Source organism: Aethalodelphis obliquidens, unplaced genomic scaffold, assembly GCF_003676395.1.
Source record: "Aethalodelphis obliquidens isolate GAN/ISIS:26980383/991018 unplaced genomic scaffold, ASM367639v1 scaffold46, whole genome shotgun sequence".
NCBI classification, from domain to species: domain Eukaryota; kingdom Metazoa; phylum Chordata; class Mammalia; order Artiodactyla; family Delphinidae; genus Aethalodelphis; species Aethalodelphis obliquidens.
Window position 1 is genome coordinate 9991358 of NW_020837990.1, and position 25105 is coordinate 10016462.

The following is a 25105-nucleotide window of genomic DNA, read 5'->3' on the forward strand; positions in this document are numbered from 1 at the left end:
GAAAAATGTTCTGTTCGATGTGGGCCACAGGGCCTCCGTTCTAGGACAAAGCAGCAAATAAAAAAGCTAGTTATCACAGGTTTCATCGAAAACATAACTTCTGGAGAATTCCTGGGGGGGGGGGGGCGGTTACTAAACGCTCCGTTCACTTGCCCATGCCTCTACAGCTTCAGAACAGAATCACCGTGGCAGGGTCCTCACTCACCGATCATTCTGGTAGGTCCTCTAGACTTGGCCTACCAAGGCAGGAAGGCAGGGCTCCATGGCAGATTTGTAACTGGCTTTACGACTAAAGGGGATGTAGGATTTAACCCTTGGTTAACCAGACCATGTGCCTGAGCAGCAGTTAATCTCAACATTGTATTTTAAACCTAGAAAGCAACATTCCTAGAAGATCCAGGGCAAGCCTGCTCCCAGGACAGCTAACTTGGGGCCCCCTTGGAGAAGGGCATCTGATCCTGGCTTGGCTGCACGGGGCTCTGGGTGGCTCGCCTGCCTGACCCTCCATCACTCCTTTCACCACTCATATCTCAACTCTCCCCCACCCCCACCTGCTACCTGGGAATCACGCAGTCTGGCCACAGATCTCTAAATTGGTTCAAAAGCCTCCCTCTTCAGAAGCACTTATCCCTCTACATAATGAATTTCCCAGCCCTAATTAATGCAAAGAAAGGGATGATATACATTTCTCTGTTGCTTTAAGTCACAGCTAGTTAGACACTTTGAGGGAAGAGCAGCCTCTAGCTAAAGGGTCAGATAAGCTAAAAATCGATATAAGCCACCACCTCGAATCTTTTAAATCACCACCTTCCCTCCCCTGACCGTCCCTGAGCCAGACCCCTGCAGTGGGCATGGAGCAACCACCCAGCCTGCAAGTGACCATCCATTCAGGCTAATATTCAAAGAGAGATCATCTCCCATCCAACTCCTGATTCTTAATCACCCCCCACTTCCTTCCCCTGCAAAAAAAAAAAAAAAAAAAAAAAATCACTGCAATCTCTGGGAGCAATCAGACAGCCAAGCGCAAGGGAAATAACCGCAGGATATCCAATGGAAAGAACAGAAGGGGGACACCGGACGAACTATTAGCAGAAATATAACATCTTAAACAATGGAGGTGAGTGTCTGGTCCTTCCCCAGATTGGTCAAACCCACCTGGTTATGTCACTGCATATAATCCCTCTGATGTCTGGAGTGATGTAAAATTTACAAATCTGGAAGAACCTAAAAGAGGGTTATGAGAATGGTGAAAGGGAGGAAAATCATGGTATATGGGAAACCACTGCCTAAGTAAGGAAGACACGTAGCTACCTTCCAAATATCTCAAGGGCTGTGGCCCACAGTCTCTGTGACTCCAGAGAGCAGAAGTAGTGGCAGGGTGTTAAGAAACCTCTGGAAACAGAACTGGCTGCTCAGGGAACAGTAACATCCCTCTCCTGGGAGGAAGCTAGGCAGCGTGGAGCACATGAGAGCCTCAGAATGGGGGCTGGCCGCAAAAGTCCCTTCCAGCCCATTGCCCATCACAACAGGGCAATGCCAGAAACCAGGGTACTGGGTTCCATTGCCCCTTAAAGGGCGGGGGACACAGCACTACGGTTCACTTATCCATTCTGAAAGTGGCTGGGGAAGACAGAAGGAAGAACCTAAGTAAAGCACAATGTATTTTCTACCACAGCTCCCCAGACCCAGCTACTGGGATATTAGAAAAGCTGACCCGGTACTGAGGTTCCAGGACAGGAGCTTCTACTCGAGACCCAGAGTCTCCCAAACCAAATTCTTCAAGCTGGCCTCCGGGGACCAGGGGATGTCAGGCAGGGAAGCAGGACGTCTTTCCCGCCCGGTTTAGGGACTGCTTGCTTTTTGTTGTTTCGGGTTACAGGGGGTAGGTGCCGAGCAAGACTGCCCCCCTTTCAGCTTCTCTTTTTTAAGAAAGACAAAGGAGAAAAACAAAACAACCAGACACCCGTAGCCCAAGCCCAAGTGTGCACTGTGGGCGGCCTACATGAGCTTCCTTTATCCAACCACAAAAAGCCATCAGTGGAACCAGCGAGGGGCCCTGGAACGGCCTTTCCCAGCAAGGCCCTGCTCCTCCGTTGAGGTTAGCAGTTAACCAGGGGCCGGGAGCCGCGGGGCCAACAGACCGAGCCCCTCTTACACAACGCAGGGCCTTATCTCCCCAAGCCTCTGTCGTTCTGCAGACACTGCCTCGGGCTCCAACCACAGCCCAGACTGCCCCACGGGAGATACCGGCCCTCCTCTCGATATCAGGGAGGCAAGCGGGGCGAAGGACGGTTAGGCTGAGCTCAGACCTTCCTTCAGGTTTCTATTAAAAGAGAGTTAGAGAGCCAGTAACAGTCTGGCTGGCCAGCTTCGTAGTGTCATTTCCTTTGATCCCACGGCTGTAGTCCCCTCTCCCCAGTCCCCCTCCCTCTCCCAGGCCCTCTGCCCACCGAGAAGAGACGGCAAGGGTCCATCTCTTGTCATTTCATCAAATCTCGGCAGACGCCGGATACGAGACGCAGGAAGAGGGGCTGACGATCACCCGCTAAACAAATTCTTTTTTCAGACTGATTCTTGAAGGCAGAAACAGAGCCGGGGTAGCAGGACATAGGCTGTCAGGATGCAGGTGGACAAAATGATCAGCATGGAGAGCTCGGACCGCGTCGCTCTCCTTCTCAAACGCCTTCCAAGGCTCCCAACTGCCCCAGGATAAAGTCTCCAAACTAACAACAGTTATACTTATTGAGCAACTACCTTGTTCCAGGCACAGTGCAGAATGTGTTAACTGCATTATCTGAAATCCTCAGGCTAGCCCCTGTGATATCCCACATGATAACCCCACCGTAGGGATGAGGAAACCACGGTTCACAGTGTTTCAGGCATGTGGCCAAGATCAGAGTTTGCAAGTGGCAGCATGAAAATCTGCCCTCAGGTCCGCCCACGTTCTCATCACCCCTCCACCCTGCCTTGTCCCCTCCCCTGGTCTGGCATTTTTTTGGCACTTCCATCTGACCCCAACCTACCATTCCAGTATGAATCACCCTCATTCCAGCCCAAGGAAGTTATATTACCCAGGATCCTAGCACTTATCACAATTGCAACAATAGGAACGCTAACTAAATCTCCCTCTCCCCCACCCAGAAAGCCCCACAAGGCCAGAGGCTCTGTTTTTCTCTTACTCCCCACTGAATTCCCAGGGCCTAACCTGATGGCCAGCACGCAGTAAGTGTTCAACAAATTCTTTCAAATTAAAAATGAGGGACTTCCCTGGTGGTCCAGTGGTTAAGAATCCACCTTCCAATGCAGGGGACACGGGTTCAAGCCCTGGTCCAGGAACTAAGATCCCCCATGCCGTGCAGCAACTAAGCCCGCGTGCCGCAACTACAGAGCCCACGTGCTCTGGAGCCTACCCACCACAACGAGAGATCCCACATGCCTCAGCGAAGATCCCGAGTGCCGCAGCTAAGACCCGATGCAGCCAAAAAAATAAAATTGATAGATAAAAAAATATTTTAAAAAATAAATCCCTCCAGGTGGAAGGCCCTTCATCTCTTAATTGCCTTGTGTTTTTTCTGTATATCTAACATAATCTTTCCATTTTCTACTTTCTCTCATAGGTATCAATATACACATATACATTTTAAGTATTAGCTCCTCTCTGCTCAACTTATAAGCTCCTCAAGGGCAAGTCCCAGGTCTTATGAATACTTAAACCCCCAGCAGTGCACTGCCGGTAAAACTAAAGGACTCAATGCACATCAGTCCACTGAGGTTAATGAGTACCCCACGAGGCCAGTCACCATGCCAAAATCCACCCAGCATATCCAAAGATTTGAGACTGCTCTCAAGTCAGACTCTATTCTTATCATCTCCTCCTTGGTGGAAGCGGGGAGCAGACCTGGGCAGTCACAGGGAGGTCTGTGAAGGAATGTAGGCAGGGAATGAGAGCTATGGTTCCAGTCCTTGCTAATTTGCTGTGTGACCTTGGGCGAATCACAGAGCCTCTCTGGACCTCCACTTATTCCACCCTAAGTGAGCATGTTGAAATAAACAATTTTACGGGCTCTTCCAGCTCTAACAGTTTATGATTCTTGGTCACCTTGAGAACCCACAGCTGCAAAGCAGGTGGAGAGCTCTGAGTGCTTTCCCTCAACAGGTGATGAGAAGAGGGATGAAGTCGGGGGCACACAGAGTCCCCCCCTTGCACTATTCCTCAACCTTCCCAAAATAAACAAACCCCAGCGAGTGAATAAGCCAGTCCATCTCATTAGGAAGGATGACAGCCAGGATCTGAATATGGATCGGAAGTAAATAGAAGGGAGAAAGCAGATACCGAAAATGGATTTTCAATAACTAACTTCCCTCTGGTTAGACCTGAATTTTTTCCCACATATGTGTTCTTTCACAGATCCAGTTTGGGAGCATTCACATTAGCACAACCTGGCCTCGAATACTGGGCAAAACACATAGTAAGCATTTCGCTTTTATTTATGTCATCAATGGTTTCAATGGAATGACTCATCCTTCCACTTTAACACTCGGCTCTAATATGGTTTACTATAAATAATGCAGAGAGCGAGGAGAGAGAGGGAGAGACAGCCTAAGCGCCGTGCCCCTGCTCAGCCAGGTCACCAAAGATCCAGACTGGACAATCCCAAGGTGAATCTGAGCTCAACTGACAGCCCAGTGGTGGTTCCCACGGAGAGGAAAGACAAATATTCCTCCCTCCACCCTCCAGGTGTTCAGGACAAGTAAGGCTGTTAGAAAAGGGGACTAGTCACGCTGAGGATGTGCCGGGTACCAGGCTAGGATTTTAACACACAAGCTCCTTTCACCTGCCAGAGCCTTCCCAAGAGATAAAGTCAGGATTCACATTCAAGCCCCCAAGCCTCCTGTGCCTACCCCCTTGGAGGGTATGTGTCAGAACTCGATCCATCCTTCCTGACTCCGAGTAACACTGACTCGTGGTGGTCTAGATTTTTTAACACCAGAAGTGCCTCTTGGGAGCCCAAACTCCACAAATGCAGAAACACACCAGCAATGAGAGGAGTCCACCCCAGGCCCAGGGTTGGGGGGTGGGGGGATCAGTGGCAGTGACTCCTTCTGGGACAGCGGTTGGAAATCACAAGCCCCTTGGCCTCGTTCGCCTCCCACCCAAAGAAGTAAGGCCAACGTGCACCCCCGGGGCTGAGCTGACAAGCCTGCTCTACACACTCTTTCCAAAGATCTACCTTCAGAGTCAGCCCACGGTCACCAATGTCATCGCACACTTTAGTCACCAGATTTGTCACGGAATTATTTTGACCATTTCCAAAAGTCAAATCTACCCTCCCAAAGCACAAGGCAAAAAAGAATGCAGCACAGACTTTGGAAAGGATTCTGAAAGATTTCTAAAGTGCCTGGGGCCGTGGCCTCATCGCAGGGTTACGTGATCACTCATTAGATACGAAGGCTTCTTTAGAATGGCAGGAGCGCTTCACAAATGGAGACCTTTATATTCACCATGCATTCAACTTACTCTATCATTTCACCTGCTGGCTGCTAGCACGGGGTCAGTACTAGCCTCAGTTTAGCAGTGCCCCAAACAAAAGATGTCACTGGCTCCTCTCATAGTTGCTCCCCTGAGCCAAAAGAGCAGGTTCTAAAGCTCAGTAGTGCCCGTTTGCAAAGTACCTTCACTGTGTTACGCACTTTATAATTTTTTTTTTTTTTTGGCCGCACCTCATGGCTTGTGGGATCTTAGTTCCCTGACCAGGAATCGAACCCGGGCCCACAGCAGTGAGAGTGTCCAGTGGCAACCACTGCACCACCAGGGAATTCCCTCTTTATACATATTTTATTCACATAACCACCTAAAAGGTATTAGCCACATATTTTTTTACGGAACAAGGAAATGAGGGCTCAGAAAGGCCAAGTAACTTGTTCAAGGTATCCAGTTAGCAAATTCTGGAGCCTGGGTTTTCATCCAGGTTGCCTCACTCTGAAGCCTGCATTCTTCCATCACCGCACACCGTCCCTGGAAACCTCCACCTCCGTAACATCTCCGAGAGCCTCTTCCCTTGCGTGAGGAACTGGCATCCCCACCCCAATTCCCGGGCTGTGTCTCACTATCTTTAGCATCTCCCGGACTCTGTGCTCACTGTTTCAACTTCCCAGTAAGTCTGTCCTGGTAGATACCCCCTGCTCTAAATAGCACCCTCCGTGATCTGCAAACATTACAAGGACATCAAAACAAAGCTATCAGTTGGGTTCCTAGCTTTAGCAGCCAGTCCAAACTCTTTTGTTTGATTCTCAGACAGCTTATTGACTAGGTGATGGGGTCAGAAGTTTTCTTTTCACCTGGCTTCTTCCGGAACCCGGCGCCCTGCTTAAAGAAGCAAATTCAGCGCAGGTGGGAAAAGTCCACCCATCTAAGATTTCAGATTTACATATTTTTTGTAAGCACACATTACTTATCGGCCAACAACCTGTGGGAGTGGGAGAGGATTAAGGCAGAAAACAGCAGGAACTGAAGAGGCAAAGATTGCCTACACCCTTTTCCCTCTTGTATGAACATGGGCATTGACAGTCCGCTCAGCGAAATGTTCGCAGAGGCTGCGTGTCCACACGAAGGGGGAGCAAAGTAGGGGAGGGCAGGAAGCTGATAAACTGTGTGATAAATGCAGCTGCTGTATTTTACAAGATACCTGTTTTCTGCCATCAGGTGCCTTCACACATCTCCATCCTAATCTGAAAGAGGGTCCTGGTTCCCCACCTGGTCTCTCCTTCCTAATACCACCCCTCACCCTGACCCCAACAGTTTATCTTTGCATATTGGAAAAACTGGCATTTATCAAGTAATCTACTCCTCATAGATTGTTAAACAGACCACAGGGGTTATCAGTGGAGTTGATACAGGAAGATAAACAGCAATCTCTTATGCAAATAGCACTAAGAATGTGGGACTGGCCACAGAACAAAATCGGAATTTGGGAGAACTTGGATCTTAACACTTTTCCTCGGTTCCAACCCTGGAAACCCACAGGAACCTGGAGAAGATTCCCTGAGTGAATTTGCCTCTCTCTTTCTGCAGGAAGGGGCAGGTGTGTGTGTTGGTCCAACCTGCTCTGCAAGAGCGGTGGCTTCGTATCTGACTAATAGAACTCTCTATGGCCACAAGCTTCTCCTCCTCGCAACAGCCGTTTCATTTTTCTGGGACTCAGACCCACTGGAATGTGCTTTGTTCAGAAAGGGAGAAAAAGGTATTCTCCAAGGTGGGAATAGGGGTCAGAGGGCAGCAGGGAAAAAAATCCAAGGAAAACCAGGAGTTCTGGGTTCTGAGACACCATCCAAATGACCAGGAGATACCAGCTGCCCCTGGGCTCTGCAAATCTGCCTTTGCCCAGCAAGAAGTGGGTCCAGGTGGCATCTTTTCAAATCCTTCTCATTATTTTAAGGGCAAATTCACATCAAGCACCAAGAGGTTAGTGGCTCCAAGTGACAAAAGAATTGCACTCGGACGGGGCGGACGGAGCAAGCTGCTTCTCACACCAGGCTGCGGGCTGGGGAGGGGGAACATGGGAGAATGACAGAATCCAGGGCTGGCCAGAATGAAAGCCTGAATGGAATAGGCTAATTTACACAGGAAGTAAGCACTTACCAGACCCTTCATCTCAACACACAAAACCCTCCGCCATATCTGGAAGCAATTACATCCAGTTAACATGATCTGCTTGCCACTAAAATTAACTGCAAACAGAAATATTTTTCACTTTTGCAACAGGGGATGCCAAGGTTTGGCCTATCCCCCCCGCCTCGAGCCATCGAATCTGGCTGCTGGGGAATATTTAGCAGCTACTCAGCTCAAAAAACAAAACCCACTCTGTAGCTGTCAGGACACAAAAAGTATAATAGTGGATAATTATGAAGCGGGGAAGGAGGGGGGAGCGGTGGCAATGAAAACCATTGTGCTAGGAATTGAGGAAGGGGCCAGCCCCGGGCCCTCAACGGGTCTGCAGTGCTTGGGAGTCCAGCCCTGGTTTTCCACGCTCAACTTCAAGGAAAGAAAAATGTTTTTAGAGTCCCTGGATTTAGCAGCGGCTTCACATTGTTTTTAGGTACCGTCTTCATCCCTTCTGCCAAGGGGACGGGGGTGGGGTATATAGGGAGGTAGACTCAGAAATGTTAGCGGATCCTTAATTTAGCAGAGTATCGAGGGGACAACTGTCACGATTTCACTTTGGCAGCGAACGGTTCCAATCCGTACCCTGTGAACGCCCTCGAAGCAGCCTTCACCTGCTCGCAGAGGGGCAGGAGCTGCTGTTTATTTGAAAGGATGCAGAGAGGGCTGACGGGTTGAGAAGTATCTCCTGAGGGTGTGTGTGTGCCCAGCGATGAGCCAGGGTCCCATTCCCCAAGACTCCAGGTCCAGCTGCTGCCACCGCTGACCACGTCTCTCCTTTCCTCTTTGCACCCATCCCCGTAGTCGGTAGGAACTTATTCTTATTTCTCCTTGAACTACTGTCAACGATGCCATAAATGACAGAGACAGAGGGACAGCTTTGTTCTGAAGTTTCTGAAGGAGATGTCCTGTCCAAGCCCTCCCCGTACAGGCCCGCCCTTTCTTGGCGACACTCAGTGCAGTTCACTCCTTTGTCACCAGGGGCCTTTAAAAAAGGCAGCGGCAGCAACAGCAGCAAAAGTGACGCATCCATTTGCCAGACAACACACAAACGTCTCTTCTCAAAAAGTCAGGCCAAAGTTCCCCTCAAGAATGAGGTCAAACGCTGCTATTTTCCATGAAAAGCACATTTAGAAACATTACTCACGGGCTGAAAAATACAGAAGAAGCAGTCACCTAAGTAAGTAGTCTCTCTGTAAAGATTCTAGGCTGTGATGGGGGGGAAAAATGGTCTTGATGGGTGAAAAGGAAAAAAAGTGCTCTGCCATTCTTTTCCATTTCAAAAACCATTTTATGATGAGAATAAAGGAAACGCACATCCTTTCCAACACTGTGCCCTGAGACCATGCCACGTGCACGGCCCTGGGTGACCCGTGTGCACCGTCCTATGAACAACATCATGGCAGCAAGTATGAAACTGACTTCCTCGCAGTGAGGAAGCAGGTGGGTAGGGATCTGTCGTGGAGCTCCAAACAGGCAGAGGATACATTCAAACCCAGGTTCCGCTGCAGATGCGACGCCTCCCAGCTTCCCACCGTTCTGCAGGCAACAGCCTCCCTCAGAACATCCAGACACTCCGGGAAGGCAAAAGCAAGCAAAGCATCCTCCCCTGAATCCCAGAGACGACCCCGGCCGGCATGAGGGGCTCCGTCCTCTGCCCCAGACACCTAGGCACACACCCTCAGCTCTGTCACCACACAGCCGTCCAGGCATGGAAACGGTTAAGTCGCTCTCGCTGAATAAATCAAAAGTTCAAGGCTGCAACATACCACAATGATTCCCTCTTTACATATGACGAGAACCAGAGAGGGGCCAAAATCCCCAGCATCCTGAGCGGGGTCTCCCCGGCCCGCACAGGTTATGCTGCCAGGGTCAGGGCCGGGGACCTTTAGCGGCAGCATTCATTTCCTGAACAGGACAAGTTCTCCTGACCATAAAGCTAATAGGAACTTCCTCGCATGGCGAGCTCCGGCTGACAGGCCTACTTGTCACTGGCCACGCAGGAGGAGAGCGCTGGTTCCCATTAGTGGGTTATGATGCCAGGTGCTACTAATAAGGTACATCGGCAAGAAACAAGAGCCTGCTAAGTTGTCTCTCCAACTCTGGAAGTAATCAGGCCTGGGCTTCAGGGCTGGGAAGGGGCCTTCTTTAAAGAGGAGGGCGGGGGGAAGAGGGGGCTTTAGCTACGGTAGACCCCCGGCAGCATCTAACCTGCTGAACGGCCTAAATAAATACATTTCAAACAATCCCTCCACTCTTCCCCCAGCTACCATAAAAGACTCCCCCAAATTAACACTCATGATGTTTTTCCCCCAGCGCTCCGGGCCTGATGGATCACCGAAGGCCATTACGGTCGGCCACATCTGCTTCTCACTATGGCGAGGAGAGTTGTGCCAGCAGGCCTAATGGCATTAAGATCACAACGCTCAGCTAATCCACTTAGAGGCCAATGCCAGGCGAGGGTGGCTTGCGGCGTGGAGTGAGAGGTTCCCTTGTCAGGCCGGGTCACAGGAGAAGCGGGAAGCAAGGGAGGCGGCCTCACATGTGAGTCCCTGCTGTGTGCTTTATGTTACACGGTACCTCATTTAACACGGTTGAATCACATTGAGAGGTAAGGCGCTAACCTCACTTCACTGAAAAGGAGCCTGACGGGTCGGACAGGTGAAACCATCTGCCCAAATTCACAGTGAGGCGCTAGCATTCAAACCCAAGTCTACCTGAGATGGGTCTTTGTGCCCCTGCCCTACACACCTTGCCCCCTACAAAGACAGGGGTGATGGTGTGGGTCTCCTTCTTAGCATGCCTGGTGTATACGTCCTTACTTATCACCTGGGGGGATCTAGATGGCCCTGAAGAGGGGAGACCTCGAAACACCACTTCCAACTGGCACACAAGTCCTCCGCCCATCAAAATTTCTGACTGCATCTTCTAATAATTTTGCCAGTGAGGTCCCACTGTTTCAGGAAGTTCTTTCTCTTACCTAACCTGGCTTCTTCTTACTGCAAAGCTAAACACAATCTCTTCCTGCTCAAGAAAATCAGGTCTTGAGGACAAGAACCGAAAGTGAGCTAGGAATATGGAATTAAGCAGGTTTCTGCGAGTTCTTAGCCGAAGTTTCCATGCTGACGATAAAATACCGGATCCCCTCTTTGCAGCTGTGAGATAAGCCTCATGTAGTCAAAACCCAACCAGAGTTTTTCCAGACTGAGCCAGCATAATAAGGACATGGGGGCTTTTAAGGGGAAACAGTAGAAAGGGGAATTTCTGATTATGCTGGCATGAAATTAACGGCATGGAATTTTTATTTTTGTAAATGGGTTTTTTTTCCTCTCCCTTTTTTCTGTTTTTGGAGTCAGCATAAAAGCCCTCTATCACTGGAAGCTGGTCTCTCTGTATGTCTGTTAGAGATGATGGACCCATGTGGTCCCAGCCCCCAAAGACACAAACCCTTCGAGGTAAGCTGCATTCTCCCTCCCTCCTTTCAAGCCACCGGAGGAAGCCAAGCGATGAGCCTCCTGGTCAGCAGCTGCAGGGAACATGAGTTGGTCCTTCCTGTGTCCCTCCTTCCCTTTGACTCCATCAGGGGCTGAAAATCCAAGCAGGACATTATGGAATGAACATGAAGCCAGAAGACCTGGGCACAAACCCTGGTGCCACCCTTCACCGACTTACCAGGGGCCAGTCCATTAACCTCTCGGGCTTCCCTCTGCCCATCAGGGAATGGGAAACGAATATCCACCCTGCAGGGCAGCTGGAGGGTTTGAGAAGATTCTGACTATGAATGCACTTAGCACAGAACCTGACACGTGTCAAGCACTCAAAGCGACGTTTGCTGAATCCTCCCTTAGAAGCATCCTGCACTGTGGGGTGGGAAAGGACAGGGGCTCTGGAACACGCCACATCCACGAGCTCAGACTTCTCTGGGTGAGAAGGTGTTTGTACTCTCCTCCGTCTCTGCCCCGACCACAGTGATTTGCTGGCCTGACCACGTGCACAGGCAATAGGACACTGCATCAGTGAGCCGCCTCGGCATTTGGAACTGATGACCGACCGTGGAGTGCTGCCTAGCTAAATTTAAATGAGGGCTGGAATGACTCATCAGGCTTCAGGTCAATGGGACAAAGAGTACCCTGGCCACCGTGCTACGAAAGATCAGCTTTTGGGGGAAAATGCAGGTGCTCACTGTGAATCAGCTCCAAACACACGGACCCAGAGGCAAGCGGTTCTTAGGTGCTGGATAAACTGACACCTCTGGGGGAAAGCAGGACCTGAACCAACACGAACACAAATTTTACCCTGCACTGCCAGCTTCACACCAACAGTGGCAGCAAAAATACAATAGCAAACATTTACTTTCTGCCATCCTTCCTTGCACGTGACAAATATTTACTGATTAATTCCTGTAACAACCCAGTGAGTAGGTACTGTTATTATTCCCATTTTATAGACGAGCAAACAGGCACAGAGAGGTTAAGTCGTGTAACCATAGTCACACTGCTGGTAAGTGGTGAAATCGGGATTCTGACCCAGATAGTCTAATTTGCTCAAAATGCCCATTTACTATGGGAAAAACATGGGGTTGGAGGTCGGGGAGAGGGGATGCCGTGATAAATTTTCCTTTCTAACAAAATAACTACCAACCGAGTCAGGCTTTTCACCTAAAACCACCAAAACAGAACTTGACTAAGAACACCCTTACTTAACGTGGAAAATTCCAGAACCCTCCAATGGGCAAATTGAGGCACGCCTGTATTCATTTAGCAAGACTTTTACGTCTCACACGTGGGCTTTCAGTTAGACTTGTTTTAAAGTCATTAATTTTTAAAAATTAAAATAACGGGAAATGTTTTTCCCCTGAATTAGCAAGAAATCGGAGTTGTGAACGGAGTTTTGATTTTAACAGTTTAGGATAATCACTATTTTAAAGATTCACAAATAGTTTTCCTAGAACAAGCAGCAGGGAAAAGTATTGCTGAACTAAAGCTTTCTTCCCCTTTCCTTCCAGCAATTAGCAGCTCTAACCAATAGTGACAGCAAATTAAAATGGGACTTCTCACCGAGATGAAAGAGCAGGCAACTTTCTTCCATTAGAAAGAAAATAAAAGAGCTCATCTTCAAAATTTCCAAGAGTTCAGTCTAGATCCCAGATGACTCAGTAACCCTAAGCAGGTTAAAGTATTAAAAAACCAAGTCAGAGCAGACAAAATGAAATCAAATAGGACCCCCTATTTTAGCTGGCTGACTGCCAAACCAGAGCAAAATCCAACTGACCGAAAGGGCTTCATGAAGATGTAAGTGAGTGCAGAAGGGGCAAAAGGAGAACTTTTTTAAGAGTTCAACAATCCAGAAATAGCTCATCCAAGTGCCTCGTTTTACAAATGAAGAAGTTAAAGCTCACGATGAAAAAGAGACGGACAACAGTGACAAGAGCTGAAAAACAAAAACTACAGAGCTGAGTGTAGAGGCCCCACCCCCAAAATGGCAGGACACACCACCACAAAGCCATCTTCCTCTCTTCACAACCAGTGACCTCTCCAACAGAATAGATGTCCAGAAGCCCACGAGCTTATCAACTTAAGTCATTCATCACGCCCCAAAAGGATACTTCCTGGAAATAGAAATGGTTTCAGAAAGGATTTGGGCAAATCTGTGAATGACAGAGCAGCCATAAATAGCTATTAAGAGAAGCTGGGCTTCAACTGACCTTTAGGATTGACGTCAAGGAACAGAGCTGTAGCCTCCAACGGTGGTATCTTAGGGATGGTGTTGGCACCCAAAGACTAGGTCAGATGGATCTGACCCAAAAGAGCAATGCCCATGTGCTTATATGGCCTGGCGCGGAGCACCCAGGACTGTGAATTAGAAGGCGAGCCGAGCTCCTGGCTCTAGCCATTTATAGCTATGTGACCTTGGGCATGTCATTCACTCAAAGCTCATTTTCCTCCTCCGTAAGTTGGGGCTGATAACGGTTGACAATCCCTTACCCAAAACCCTTGGGTGCTTCAGAAATCCAAACTGTTCCGATTTTAGAAAGGAACCATGGGGACTATAATGTTCACCAGCCCCAGGGGAGTCTAGGGAAGCACTCTGTAATCAAACACATTAATATTTTTGCAGCAAAATATATGAATATTCAAAATAGGCGGGATAAATATAGCCTCACATCAGTTCAGATCAGGTTTTGCTACTAAATGAGTTTGCTGCAAACTTACACAAAGCCTTTTAGCTTTCAGAGCTTTTCAGACTCTATCAACACAGATATGGAATGAGGGACCTGCACCCCCTGAGCGGAGGCTGTGAGGTTAAGAGAGATAAAGTCATTAAAGCTGCTTTGCAAAGGAGAAAGTAGAACAACCAATAAGAGGCATTATTAATATTGCTGCTGTTGCCGTCATTATCCCACTGCATACTCTTATCCAAACAGAATCTCGTTTGACCTCAGAGGTGCCTGAAGTTGGCAGAACGATGAGAGAGGACCAAGAGTTCAGGGCAGCTTCTCCATTCCCCAAGTGGCCAAGCCAAGGTCAACGGCTATTGATCCTCTACACGGTCAGCCACTGAAAACCGAGCAGCCGGCCACCTGAGAGAGGCCAAGGCAAAGGGCCAGGCAGAACCCTGACATCTCAGCGATGAGGCTCCTGCACCCTAGGGCTGGCCCTGGGAAGCCTCGGAGAAGGGCTGCACGCCTGAGTGGGGGAAGCAGGCTGAGCCCACCCATGTGGTTCCCGAGCATCCCTGCAAGAACCAGGAAAGAGTTCCTACTGTGTGTGTGCAGGATACACACTGTAGCTATCCAAGGGCTTGTTGTCTGTAGAAGACCCAGAGGCTCCTGGGAAGGCAGATCCCACTCTGATTCTGCAGCACTAAATTCAGAAACATATTAAGACCAAGCTATGTGAGCCTGGGGAGACAGGACCACGAGGGCTGTGTTGACACTTAAGTCAACCACAGTTCCCTGTAATCTTATCACAGGTATATAACTCTAAGAAGGAGAAGGTGCACCTGGCCTGGTAGAGCTGGTCCCTAGATCAGATCCAGACAAGGCTACATGCGGAACAGGCTCAGCCTTTCGGGGAGAGAGAGACAGAACAGAGACTGAGTCTAGGGAAGGAGAGTCCAATCTTCCTGATGTGACCCTCCCTCCCTCAGACATTACCCTCTGTAACACGGGCAGGCATGGAAGGTTTTAGGGTCCAGCACTTACTCCTGCATCTGCCTGGATAGATCTGCTCATCTAGCAGGTCTTCTGATTGTTCTGACTGCCTTCTGGGTCCTTTAGGCAGGTAAGCCCTGTGTGATTTACCCAGATAGCATCTCTGGGCTTTCCATCAATCCACGGCTACATCTGACATTGTTTTTACATCTCACCACGCACTGCAGGGACCACAACTTTATAAAGTTTCATTCAAACTGTCTGTTGGGCCAGCAGGCTCCCCTCTCACCAGCTTGGGACCAAGTCGTGAGGAAAGCTACTGATGGTCTGTTGTAGAATCAAACCCTCCTTCCTGCATCCCTTCCTAACACTCTCCCCTTCCTTCCTCTCCATGCCCTTCTGCCCGCCCCCCACCAACAAGAAAGACAACAATAACTAGCAAGTACCTAACCTTTACCTACCAGCCTACTGGCTTAACAACAAAATAAAATAAATCCTGTAGCCTGTTATTTCATCATGTTCATCACTGTCACATTCACAGCCAATTCCACAGCCTCCTGACATCAGATCTCCCACTCTGATTGCTCTGCCTTGCCTTTTTGTGTGTGCTACGCTGAGACTTGTGATGTGGGGGAAGGAACAGAGAGCAGTAGGAAATAGGGAAGTCTCTGCTTGTCTCTCAGACCTTAATCCTGGAGGTCTGAGAGACAGGGAGAGAGGAAAAGTCTCCCCCCAAAAAGCACACCTGATCAGGAGCCAGGGGCTGCCGGTCAGAGGGAGGGCGGAGTGTACACGGGAACATTCTCTCCACCCTTGACTTCACAGCTCTCCATCCAGGGCACAGCCCCAGGCTCCAGCTTCTTGGGCTGCAGCAGCCTACTTTCCACCCTCAGTCAAAAGCACAGTCTCCGTGTCAGCAGCCCACAGCGTGAGGCCAAGGACGCCAGGACTGGCGGCTTGCCATCACAAGCTCCCAAGGACGGGGATATCCTCGGCACTGCCCCGCAGCCAACTCAGCCCATCGATGGCAGTGCTGTGGACACTACACACTAGAACACAGAGCCAGGTGGGGCGATGCAGAGACGAGACCCAGGCGACATGGAAGTCTCAGGGTCCCTTCCTCACCCTCCTGGTTACTAAGCGCCAGTCACAGCTCCAGGGATTTCTGGATGCTACTTCATTAATTCAGCATCCCACCCTACAGACCACCTGCATTTTAAAGAGAGTAAAACAAGGCTCAAGACAGCTCCATAACGTTGCCAAGCTCTCACTACTCTATACGGCTAGTTCTGCCACCCACGCTCTGACGGGGTAGACCACAGCCAGCCCTCCACCTCTCCCCAGAGGAACAAGGGTCCCACAGAATGGGAACTTGGAACCCCTGGGAGAGTAATAGCTTTTGCAGCCCTCTCAGGTAAAAAGAAGCAAACAAGACCCAAAAAGAAGCCAGAAAAAAACCTGCTTTCCAGGGAACAGGGGCTGGGAGCAATGGGTCAAGGTAGTCAAAAGGTACAAATTTCCAGTTATAAAACGAATAAGCCCTGGGGATGTAACACACAACGTGATGACTACAGTTAACAACACTGTATTCCATACATGAAAGTTGCTAAGAGAGCAGATCTTAAAAAAGTGCTCAAGGAAAAAATTCCTATGTACGGTGATGGATTTTAACTAAGTCGACTTATCACAGTGATCATTTCATAAAATATACAAATATCAAATCATTACATTGTATACCTGAAGCTGTTACATGTCAATTATACCTCAATTTAAAAAATTACTTTCCTGGGACTTCCCTGGTGGTCCAGTGGCTAAGACTCCACGCTCCCAATGCAGGGGGCCTGGGTTCAGTCCCTGGTCAGGGAACTAGATCCCACATGCCGCAACTAAGAGTTCACATGCTGCAACTAAAGATCCCGCATGCCGCAACTAAGACCCAGCACAGCCAAATAAATAAATATATATATATATATATATATATATATATATATTTTAAATTACTTTCCACTATACCCCATTTCTCATAGCACATAACTGAAATAATTCACATCCGGAGAAGATGATCATCTATCTGGTCAAGTTTGGGGAGAGGGTTTCCTCTTTAGGAAAGTTTGAGCAAAAACAAACACAACCTCGGTCTATTTCTGAGCAGTACAAACATCACGAAGACACACCTTAGTGGCGGTTACTTTTCGCACCCTGCCGGAAAAGGATCGGCTATGTTTAGCTCAGCAGCACTTTCCACAAGGTAGGTCTCAGAGCCCCCCATTAAGCGGTGTTGGAGCAGGTTCCAGCTCAGCTTGGGGTAATCAGATGACCGCCAAAAGCCTCCACCTCCATGCCCCCACCCCCTCTCCTTCACACCCGCTCCTGAATAGTCAACAGAAGAATGGGGGGAGGGTAGAAGAGGGCAAAAGTGAAGAATCCACCCAAGATCAGGAAAACAGCAGGCAAGAGGGTGTGCAGGGAAATGTTATCACAGACGGCAAGAGAAACTGGACTTCTTGACACCATTCACCCGACCCAGGAAACCAGGGTAATGTGATGGGCATATCCTTACGACAGATGCAGATGAACACTGAAGTCACTACAGGTTCCCTGTGTGTTTACTCAACTTCTGATAAGCGATTTTCAAAACGCTCTGTTCTGTAGATACGATCCTCTTCAGGACTGATGGCTCCAAGAGGCAGCCAAGTGCAAGAGGGTTAAGACCTGAATCTGATTCCAGCTCTGCCTCAGTATCTATATGACCCTGGGAAAAGGTCTTAGTATCTTCCTATGTAAAAGAACGTCATCCACCTGGAAAAACTGCCGTAAGAAAAACGTGACTCCATGAAAAGCACCTGAACCAGGCATGTCATAAAAGCTATTTCACAGAGAAAGAAACAGAAGCCAGAGGGAAGCCAATGCTAGCCCAAAGTGGTATTTAATTCAGTGTGAGTAGGGAGGGGTTAAGAATAAGGCTGCACGCTGCAAAACCAATGTGTCTCCTACCCATCCTTCCCCCTTGAATTTAAATCAACTCCCTCGAAATGTGTTTACAGGGACAAAGAATGAGAAGGGAGAGGAAGCAACGTTCCTGGTGATGAATGTTCACCAGGAATGACGTTTGGAACCTGCAGCTGCTCTTGTGATCTAAGCAGCCTCCAGCCCCTCCCGTCCTCCAGAGCTGCAGACAGGCTACCTTGGCAGGAACCACCACATGGGAACTCAGGTACCTGAAACCTGGCTACGTGGCCAGATCCAGGCCATGGGCCCTTCTTCCTTACCCCACTTCTCCCTCCCTCCACTTGATGAGTCACTCCAGGAAAAGGAGAACAGACCCAACATCAGGAAAAGAAAAATGGGAGCCCAAATGCCAAAAAGAGAGGAAAGAGCCTAGTAAGAAACTGAGCACAGGAAATGCCCTGGCAGCCCAGTGGCTAGGACTCTGCACTTTCACTGCTGAGGGCGTGGGGTTCAGTCCCTGGGCGGGGAAGTAAGATCCTGCAAGCTGCTTATGGTTTCCTTTGCTGTGCAAAAGCTTTTAAGTTTCATTAGGTCCCGTTTGTTTATTTGTGTTTTTATTGCCATTTCTCTAGGCTGCACAGCGTGCCCAAAAAAATAAATCAATAAAATAAAATCATATTTTTTTAAAAAAGAAACTGGGTGCGTAAGTTCCCCAGTGTTTAGGAACGACTGAGGCCCCCTCACCACACCTGAAAAGTGTCCCCCCACGGGTGGTTTTTCACAAAGAGCAAAGACAACAGAGGAGCCAGGCCCCAGGCCTCGGGAATGGCTGCGTCTGAAGGCAGGGTCAAGGCCAGAAATTCAGGGTCAGGGTGATGGGTACAGAGGGGCCTACCTGTGCTGCTCCACGGCCTCGTTGTCAGGAAGCTCCACCCCGCAGACGCTGCACTGTTCCCCGACAGTGCGGCTCTCTGCCTTCATGCCCACCGCCAGCTCCCCCAGCTTGCTGAACAGCTCCCTCTGGATGAAGCCCTGGGGCAGCAGACCCCCGTAGGTGCTGAAGTCCATGGAGACGGCCAGGGTGGGCTGCACATGGAGGCCCGAGGTCACCGAAGACGGCACGCTCAACACGGCATCGGCCTTGTGGTTGGGCAGCACGGAATAGATGCCCAGGTGTTTCTCAGCAGGGGGCGCGGGGGGCTCCGGTCGGCCTGGGGGACCCTGGCCAACCTCGGTTAGAGGCGGCAGCTGCTCGGCGCTCTCCTCACGTCCATAGTGCAGCTCTCTAGCGCTGGTGATGACGCTGCTCCGAGTTGGGGTCCCGGGTCCCTCCTTGCCCCTTTCCTCAACCTTGTCCCCCATCCCGGCTGAGATGCTAGACTCGGCTGCCCCAGGGCTGTCCTGGCCGGGCACCTCATCCACCTGCATCATCTCCGGCTTCACCTCGGCCACCGCAGGGTGCCGCCCAACCCCAGCCAGAGTCGGTTCCTCAGGCCTGGCAGGCAGCTGAAGAGCCCCCTGCAGGAGAGACTGTCCTATGGTCATCAAACTGTCCACTGCCGCCTTGGTGGGACTCATGGCGGAAAGGCCAAATGAGGTGGAGACGGAAGGGCTCTGGTCCACCATGGGCCCAGGGAGGCTCTGAGCAGCTACGCTGGCGTACCCACTCTCCTCGCTGGAATGCTTCGAGATGAAGATGTTCTTGAGATACCGAGCCTTGCGGTCCTCTTCCTCCTCGGCCCCGCCGTCCGCCATGGTTGCCTCCGTGTCATTGTCATCTGAGGCCTGGATGGTCTCCAGGATCTTCAGGCACTGCTCCTCCAGGTACTCGATCTCCAGGATCTCAGCTGCGTACAGCAGGTCATCCAGGTCCTCCGCCTTGGCTTGCAGCGTGGCCGTGTACGCATACTCCAGAATCTGCTGGAAGGTCTTTGGAGAGAGGAAGTCCAGAGTATAGTGCTGGCTATTGCGGTGGAAGAGGATCTCGAACATCTTGCTGGTGCAGGCCAGCACGGTCCGGTGGGCGTGGAACTCCTGGCTGTCCACCATGATGACCACATCGCACAGCGTCCCGGCCAGCCGCATCTGGTTGGCCTTGCAAAGGAGCCCCGTGGGGTGGCTGGGGTTCTGCAGCTGGATCATGCCCATCTTTGTCAGATCCATGGTGCTCCCCGAGGCTTAGGCATGAGGCTCTCTTTCCTTCCTGGCTCTGCGTGGCAGGGCAGGGTGGGTTTCCTGGGCCAGTGGAGAGGGCTAAAGGGGAAGAGGGGGAAAGAGGCAAAAGAGATGCAAGAACAAAAGGAAGGTTAGTTAGTGTCCCTAAAAGTAAGAATTCAAACACTAGCACCTCCCCCAAACCTGCAGCAATACAGTCTTGGAGATTTTAATGGAGCGGAAGTGGCTTCCTGGAAATCTACATGTCTGCCTTTACAGGCCCAGGGATGATGAGAGTAAAGAGAAGGTTCCGCTAGAGCACATGCTCAACTCACTGCTCTATGACATCTGTTAGATGAAGTAAAATGAAAATTACAATAGAGTCTTGTGAGTCTTGGGCTTTCTTTAAGTCTGAGGGTGGGGGGCTCCCATGCAAAGCCAACACTGATTATGAGAAGTTGCCCAGCACTTAATTTAAAAGAATAAGGATTCAACCCCTTCCTCTAGTCAGTGTAAGCACTCAGTTTCACTCTCAACACCCTGTGCAGCAAACCTCATCTTGAAAACAAAGTTTTTCTAAACCCTGCCTCACCGTGGTAGCCCCAGGAGCAAAACCCAGCCTAGCTGGGGCTAGCAGCCTGGAGTTGCACCCCACAGAAATCTAAGGGCAAGGTTCTCCTCCTCCAGCCCACCTCCTCACCCTCAGCCAATGCCTTCCTGGACCTCTGTCCTTCCACTCTTCTCAGAGCTGCAAAGGACTGATGAACCCATGCCCTGACCGCCGCCTTAGGCACTAAGAGAAAGACACACACGTGGCCCATGTACTAGCTTGGCTCACTTCTGCCCACTGCCCATGGGTACCTCAGAGTGACTGTGTGTGTAATCCAAAATCTCGACTGCGTGTGCATGCACCAGCCAGAGAGGGAGAGAGAGTTAACACATGTGCACACTTATATAATATGGCACACTTATCCCCTGCCCACAAGTGCCCAGTAGTCAGGAGGATCTGTAATACGTAGGCTAGGTCATGAAGGACCTATAGAGAGGTCCTAGGAAACATGCACCCCTAAAGCCAGCAGTGCACATGCTGGGAACGTGAACTCCAAGTGTACCCCACAGGCTCCCAGGAGTGGGCAAGTCCTGTAACCCGGAGCAGTAAGTGATACTGTTAATGGCTTGGAGGTGCGAGAAGTGATACTGGCACCAGCACCTATGATGGGAGTTACATTGAATATGAAGGGAAAACAGGGCTGGAGACAAAGGACTCTCCCAAAGCGCTGTTTGGGATCGGTAACAGGGCTCTGAGACTCACAAACCTGTCTAAAGAGTGTCAGAAAGACCTCACAGGCCCAGGTCCCTCCCAGCCTCTGCCTAGCTGTGGCCAGTATTGCAGTGAAATGAACTGGGAACAACGCAGAGCAAGGGCTCTTGCTCGCTCTTGGAACACTGCTGGCCTCCGCCCCCAAAAGGAACCCTATTGGCTCCAGAGCCGCAAATGTTACTCGGAAAGGGTTAACAGGACGACTAATCAAGACACTTTTGCTCCCACCCTGGGGTGGGAACTGAGGCCATGGGGTGGGGGTGGGGCAGGGGGTGGGAGCGGTGACCATTCACCCTCGCCTTGCCACCATGCGCTTCCCCGCAGACTTCGTGGTTTCAGAGGACTAGGAGGGAGCAATAGGAAGAATGTAAGCTGGGCTACCCGAATATCTCCCCAAAAACAAGCTCCGTGGGTCCTGAGGGAAATCAGGGCGCCCTGGTCAGCCGTCCCCGCCACCCGCGGCTCGGCGCCCGTGATCCGGCTGGCGCTGGCTGCAGCGCCCAGCCCCGCGGCGCGGGAGAAAGCCGGCGCTAACCCGCTCGAGCTCCGGGGATCGATCGCGCTCTCACACTGCCCCCCACTCCGCGCCCCGCTCCCAGCCGTCCCCACGGAGGCTTGGAGACGACTTCAGCAAACTTGGGGAAGCAACTTTTCCGGGGAAGCCAGACGGCAAAGAGAAAGGGAGCCGGGCTAAGGAAGAGGGAAAGCGAAAGAGACCCAGACGAAAGGCAAGAGTCCGGGCGGGCCGGACGCCTGGGCGAGAGCAGCGAGAAGGCGGACCCGCCTCGCGGAGAAGTGGAAGCACAAAAGCCCGACAGCGAGTTGTGGGAGGAAAAGCGAGAAGGGATCTGCGGGCCATCCCTCTCCGACCCTGGGCCATGACCCCAGAGAGCGACGGGCAAGGTCCCCGGCCTCAAGCTGGTGGCGCCAGCAGCCGGCGCGCCCGGCCCAGGCACGTTGCTAGCGTCCCGGGGAGTAGGCGAGCGAGTCGGTGCCGAGCGCGTCTGTGCGTCCCAGTGGGTCCGCGGGCCGGCGAGATAGTGCGCATTTCGAGCGCGTGTTTCCAGGGGCTGTGCGAGCGAGCTGCCGGCGCGCCGGGGTGGGAAAGGCATCCCGAACGCATCAGGTGCAGAGCCGAGCACCCACCGAGCGCGGCCGGGAGCGCACAGCGAGCTCCGGCGCCACGGCCGGTCCAGCCGAGAGCCGAGGAGGGCCCGGAGCGCTGGAGACACTCCAGCGCTCCGCCACGGAGCCCCTCCCTCCAAAACCGGGGGGATTAAGTCCAATCAAGAAAAAAGAGCCCACCAGGTTTTTCAAATAGAAACAAAACCCAAGTGACTCCCAGTCCTGCTCCCCTGGCACCCAGATCCACTCCTCGGATCCTCCGATTCTAGCTTCCCAGTCGGTGGGCGAATAAACACACAAATAAACCACAGCCCTATCTCGCGCCCGCGCACCGGTCGGCATACATATGAGCACCCACCGGCTGCCGGCTCCTCCACCGGCCCCTGGTGGTACAAAGCCTCCTGATTCCCAACCCTCTGCTTGCGCCCTCAGCCCCCGCAGACCGCTCTGCCTCCCACCTCTCACCCCGACCGTGCCCTGCAGCGGAAGGGCTGGGGAGGCAGCTGCGCCCAAGCTGACAGCCAGGGCTCCCCCTTCTAGCCGACCCCCAACCGCCGCTGGCGACGGCTGCGGCAGCAGGAAGGGAACAAGCCGAATAAAATAAGGCACAAGCCCAGCGGCCGAGTGGCCGAAGCGAGCGCGCCTCCCAGACCTCTCCAGCCCCAGGGCGCCCCGGCGCGCTGCTATCGCTGGGCGGTGCGCCCCTCCCCGGCCCCCCACTCACCACTGCCGAGCCGGGCGCTGTGGGGTGGGTGTGCGTGCCTCTTGGGGGGGTGTGCCTGTGTCGGGAGGGGTGTTGCTGGGGAACTGTTGCTCTCGGTATCACGGCGGCAGCGGCGGCATCGCCCGGCAGTTCGCAGTACCCGCTCTCATCGCCCTCAACTCCTCTGTGCTGTGAGGTTAGCAAATCACCACCGGCTGCGGCGCCTCCGCCGCGTCCCACGTCAACGCCGAGCCCCCTCCCCTGCGAGGCCCAGGCGCCTCTCCATCTTTAGTGCTGGCGGCCGAGCCCGGCTCCCTGCCCACAGCTGCCCCCCTTCCCTCCTCCCTCCTCACCCCTCCCGCGCTGTCCCCGGGCTCAGCCCGCCCACCCCCCGCACTGGCCGAGCCGGCGCGCGCTCCCCGCCCCACCCCTCCCCTCCCCTCCCCTTCCCTCCGCTTCCCTTCCCTCCCCTTCCCTCCCCTCTCTTCCCCGCGCGTCGCGCTCCAGGCTTCGCCTGACATCTAGCTGCTGTTGGGGCGCTGGCGGCGCCTCTCACCGGCCAAGCCGAGAGGAAAGAAGGAGCTCGTGGAGAGGAGTGCCAAGGACTCGGAACCCTTAGTTGGGGCAGTGGAGGTGAGGGGCGAGGAGCAGCCCTCACATGCAACCCCATGTTTTTAATTTCCACTGGAAACGGGTTTTCTTTTCCCCTGCTGCGCCAGACGCGGAGTTCGGTCTCCGGCCCCGAAGTTTGCCCCATTCAGTGCGTGTCATCTCTCCTTTAACATTTTCTCCGGGCTCCGGGCGGCATCCCCTGTACCCCGCCATCGGTTTTAGACGGTCGCTTTCCCGGGCCCCAAGCCCAGGCCTTTTGTGCCTCCCGGCCTTCTGAGCATCCAGAGTTCGCGGGCCCGGGTGAACCAGGTGCCAGCGGGTGGGCGGGGATCTACGGTCGAGGGGAGACTCCCCATTTTAGCTGTCACGATCCCTGGAGGCCAAGGTCGAGTCCCGAGGGAAACTTTTCTCCCTCTCAGTCGTGAGCATTTCCTGAGCTTCGCCCCCCCCCCACCCCCCCCACCCGGAACCTGGCTGGAAACAGTTCCCGAGAACTGCGGTCAGTCAGTTCAGGGCAAAGTCTTCAGGGGGCGAGTGAAAGCTTGAAAAAGCTTCAGACCCCCAAAAGTGGCTCCTCTCAGCCAGCTGCTCCACTTAAGAGGGTGGAGTTGAGGTCAGTAAGCCCAGGGTAGAGCAAGCAGAAGCAATGTGCCCTCCCGCGGGCTGCGGAGAGTCCCCCTTCTCTGCCCTTTCCCTGGAGCTTGACAAAGGTAGGAGACAAGAGGTGGGAAACGCTCTTCTGGGCACAAACCTTGACTGCCAGCTAATGGCAGTCAAGGTTTGGTGGAAAGCGCCCTCCCTGGGTCTCCGGACAGTCAGCCCTGGAGGTCGTACAGTCTTAGCAAGCCGGGTGGGTCTTCAGGCACTGAGTCCTGAGTCCCCTCTGTCAGTCCCTGACACGCGGGGTGGTTCAGAAGTTTCGCGCAAGACTCACGTATGATCGCATCCTGCTGCGCACCTCTGGCACTGCCCCAGACCAAGAGTCAGGCCCCAAGAACTGAAGGGTCATGGAAGGTGGCAGAAGCCAACTAGAGGCAAAAATCCACTTCCAGCCTCACAAGGCCAGTTGACTGGAGTTTACATCAGAACTGATAGTTCACAAGAGCTGCTAATGGGGTAGTCCCAAAGACAGGCGATTCCATCCCAGCAAACATCGCCCCTGTCTCCTGCTCGCAGGGAAAGTGCTCAGACCTGCAGGAGTCATGGGAGAGAGGAAGACCTGTGAGAAGCCACTTGAAGGTGAAGGAAGGGAGTTAGTTATCCTCTGATAGAAGAGAATACAGCAACGTCTAACAGGAGCCTGGGAACACCCAGTCCCTGGGTATTAGATTAACAGTAAAGAGCAATCTATGAAAGGACTATTTTTCTAGCTAAGGTCTGCAGTCTGTAAGAGGAAAGGAATTTAAAGAAAGTTAAGAAAGAACTGGT

At 52.0% G+C, this 25105-nt stretch overlaps 1 protein-coding gene across 1 annotated transcript in view; it reads right to left on the reverse strand.

Moving 5' to 3' along the window:
- Positions 1–23374, reverse strand: part of ZBTB16 (zinc finger and BTB domain containing 16) — a 194507-nt gene extending 171133 nt beyond the window's left edge. Inside the window, exons 1-2 of the mRNA XM_027082257.1 lie at positions 23087–23374; positions 18658–20015 (exon numbers count right to left, since the gene is read on the reverse strand). Coding sequence (XP_026938058.1) covers positions 18658–19925 — 1268 coding nt within the window. The 5' untranslated portion in view covers positions 19926–20015; positions 23087–23374. The remainder of the gene's footprint in view (positions 1–18657; positions 20016–23086) is intronic.
- Between the last annotated feature and the right edge of the window lie 1731 nt (positions 23375–25105).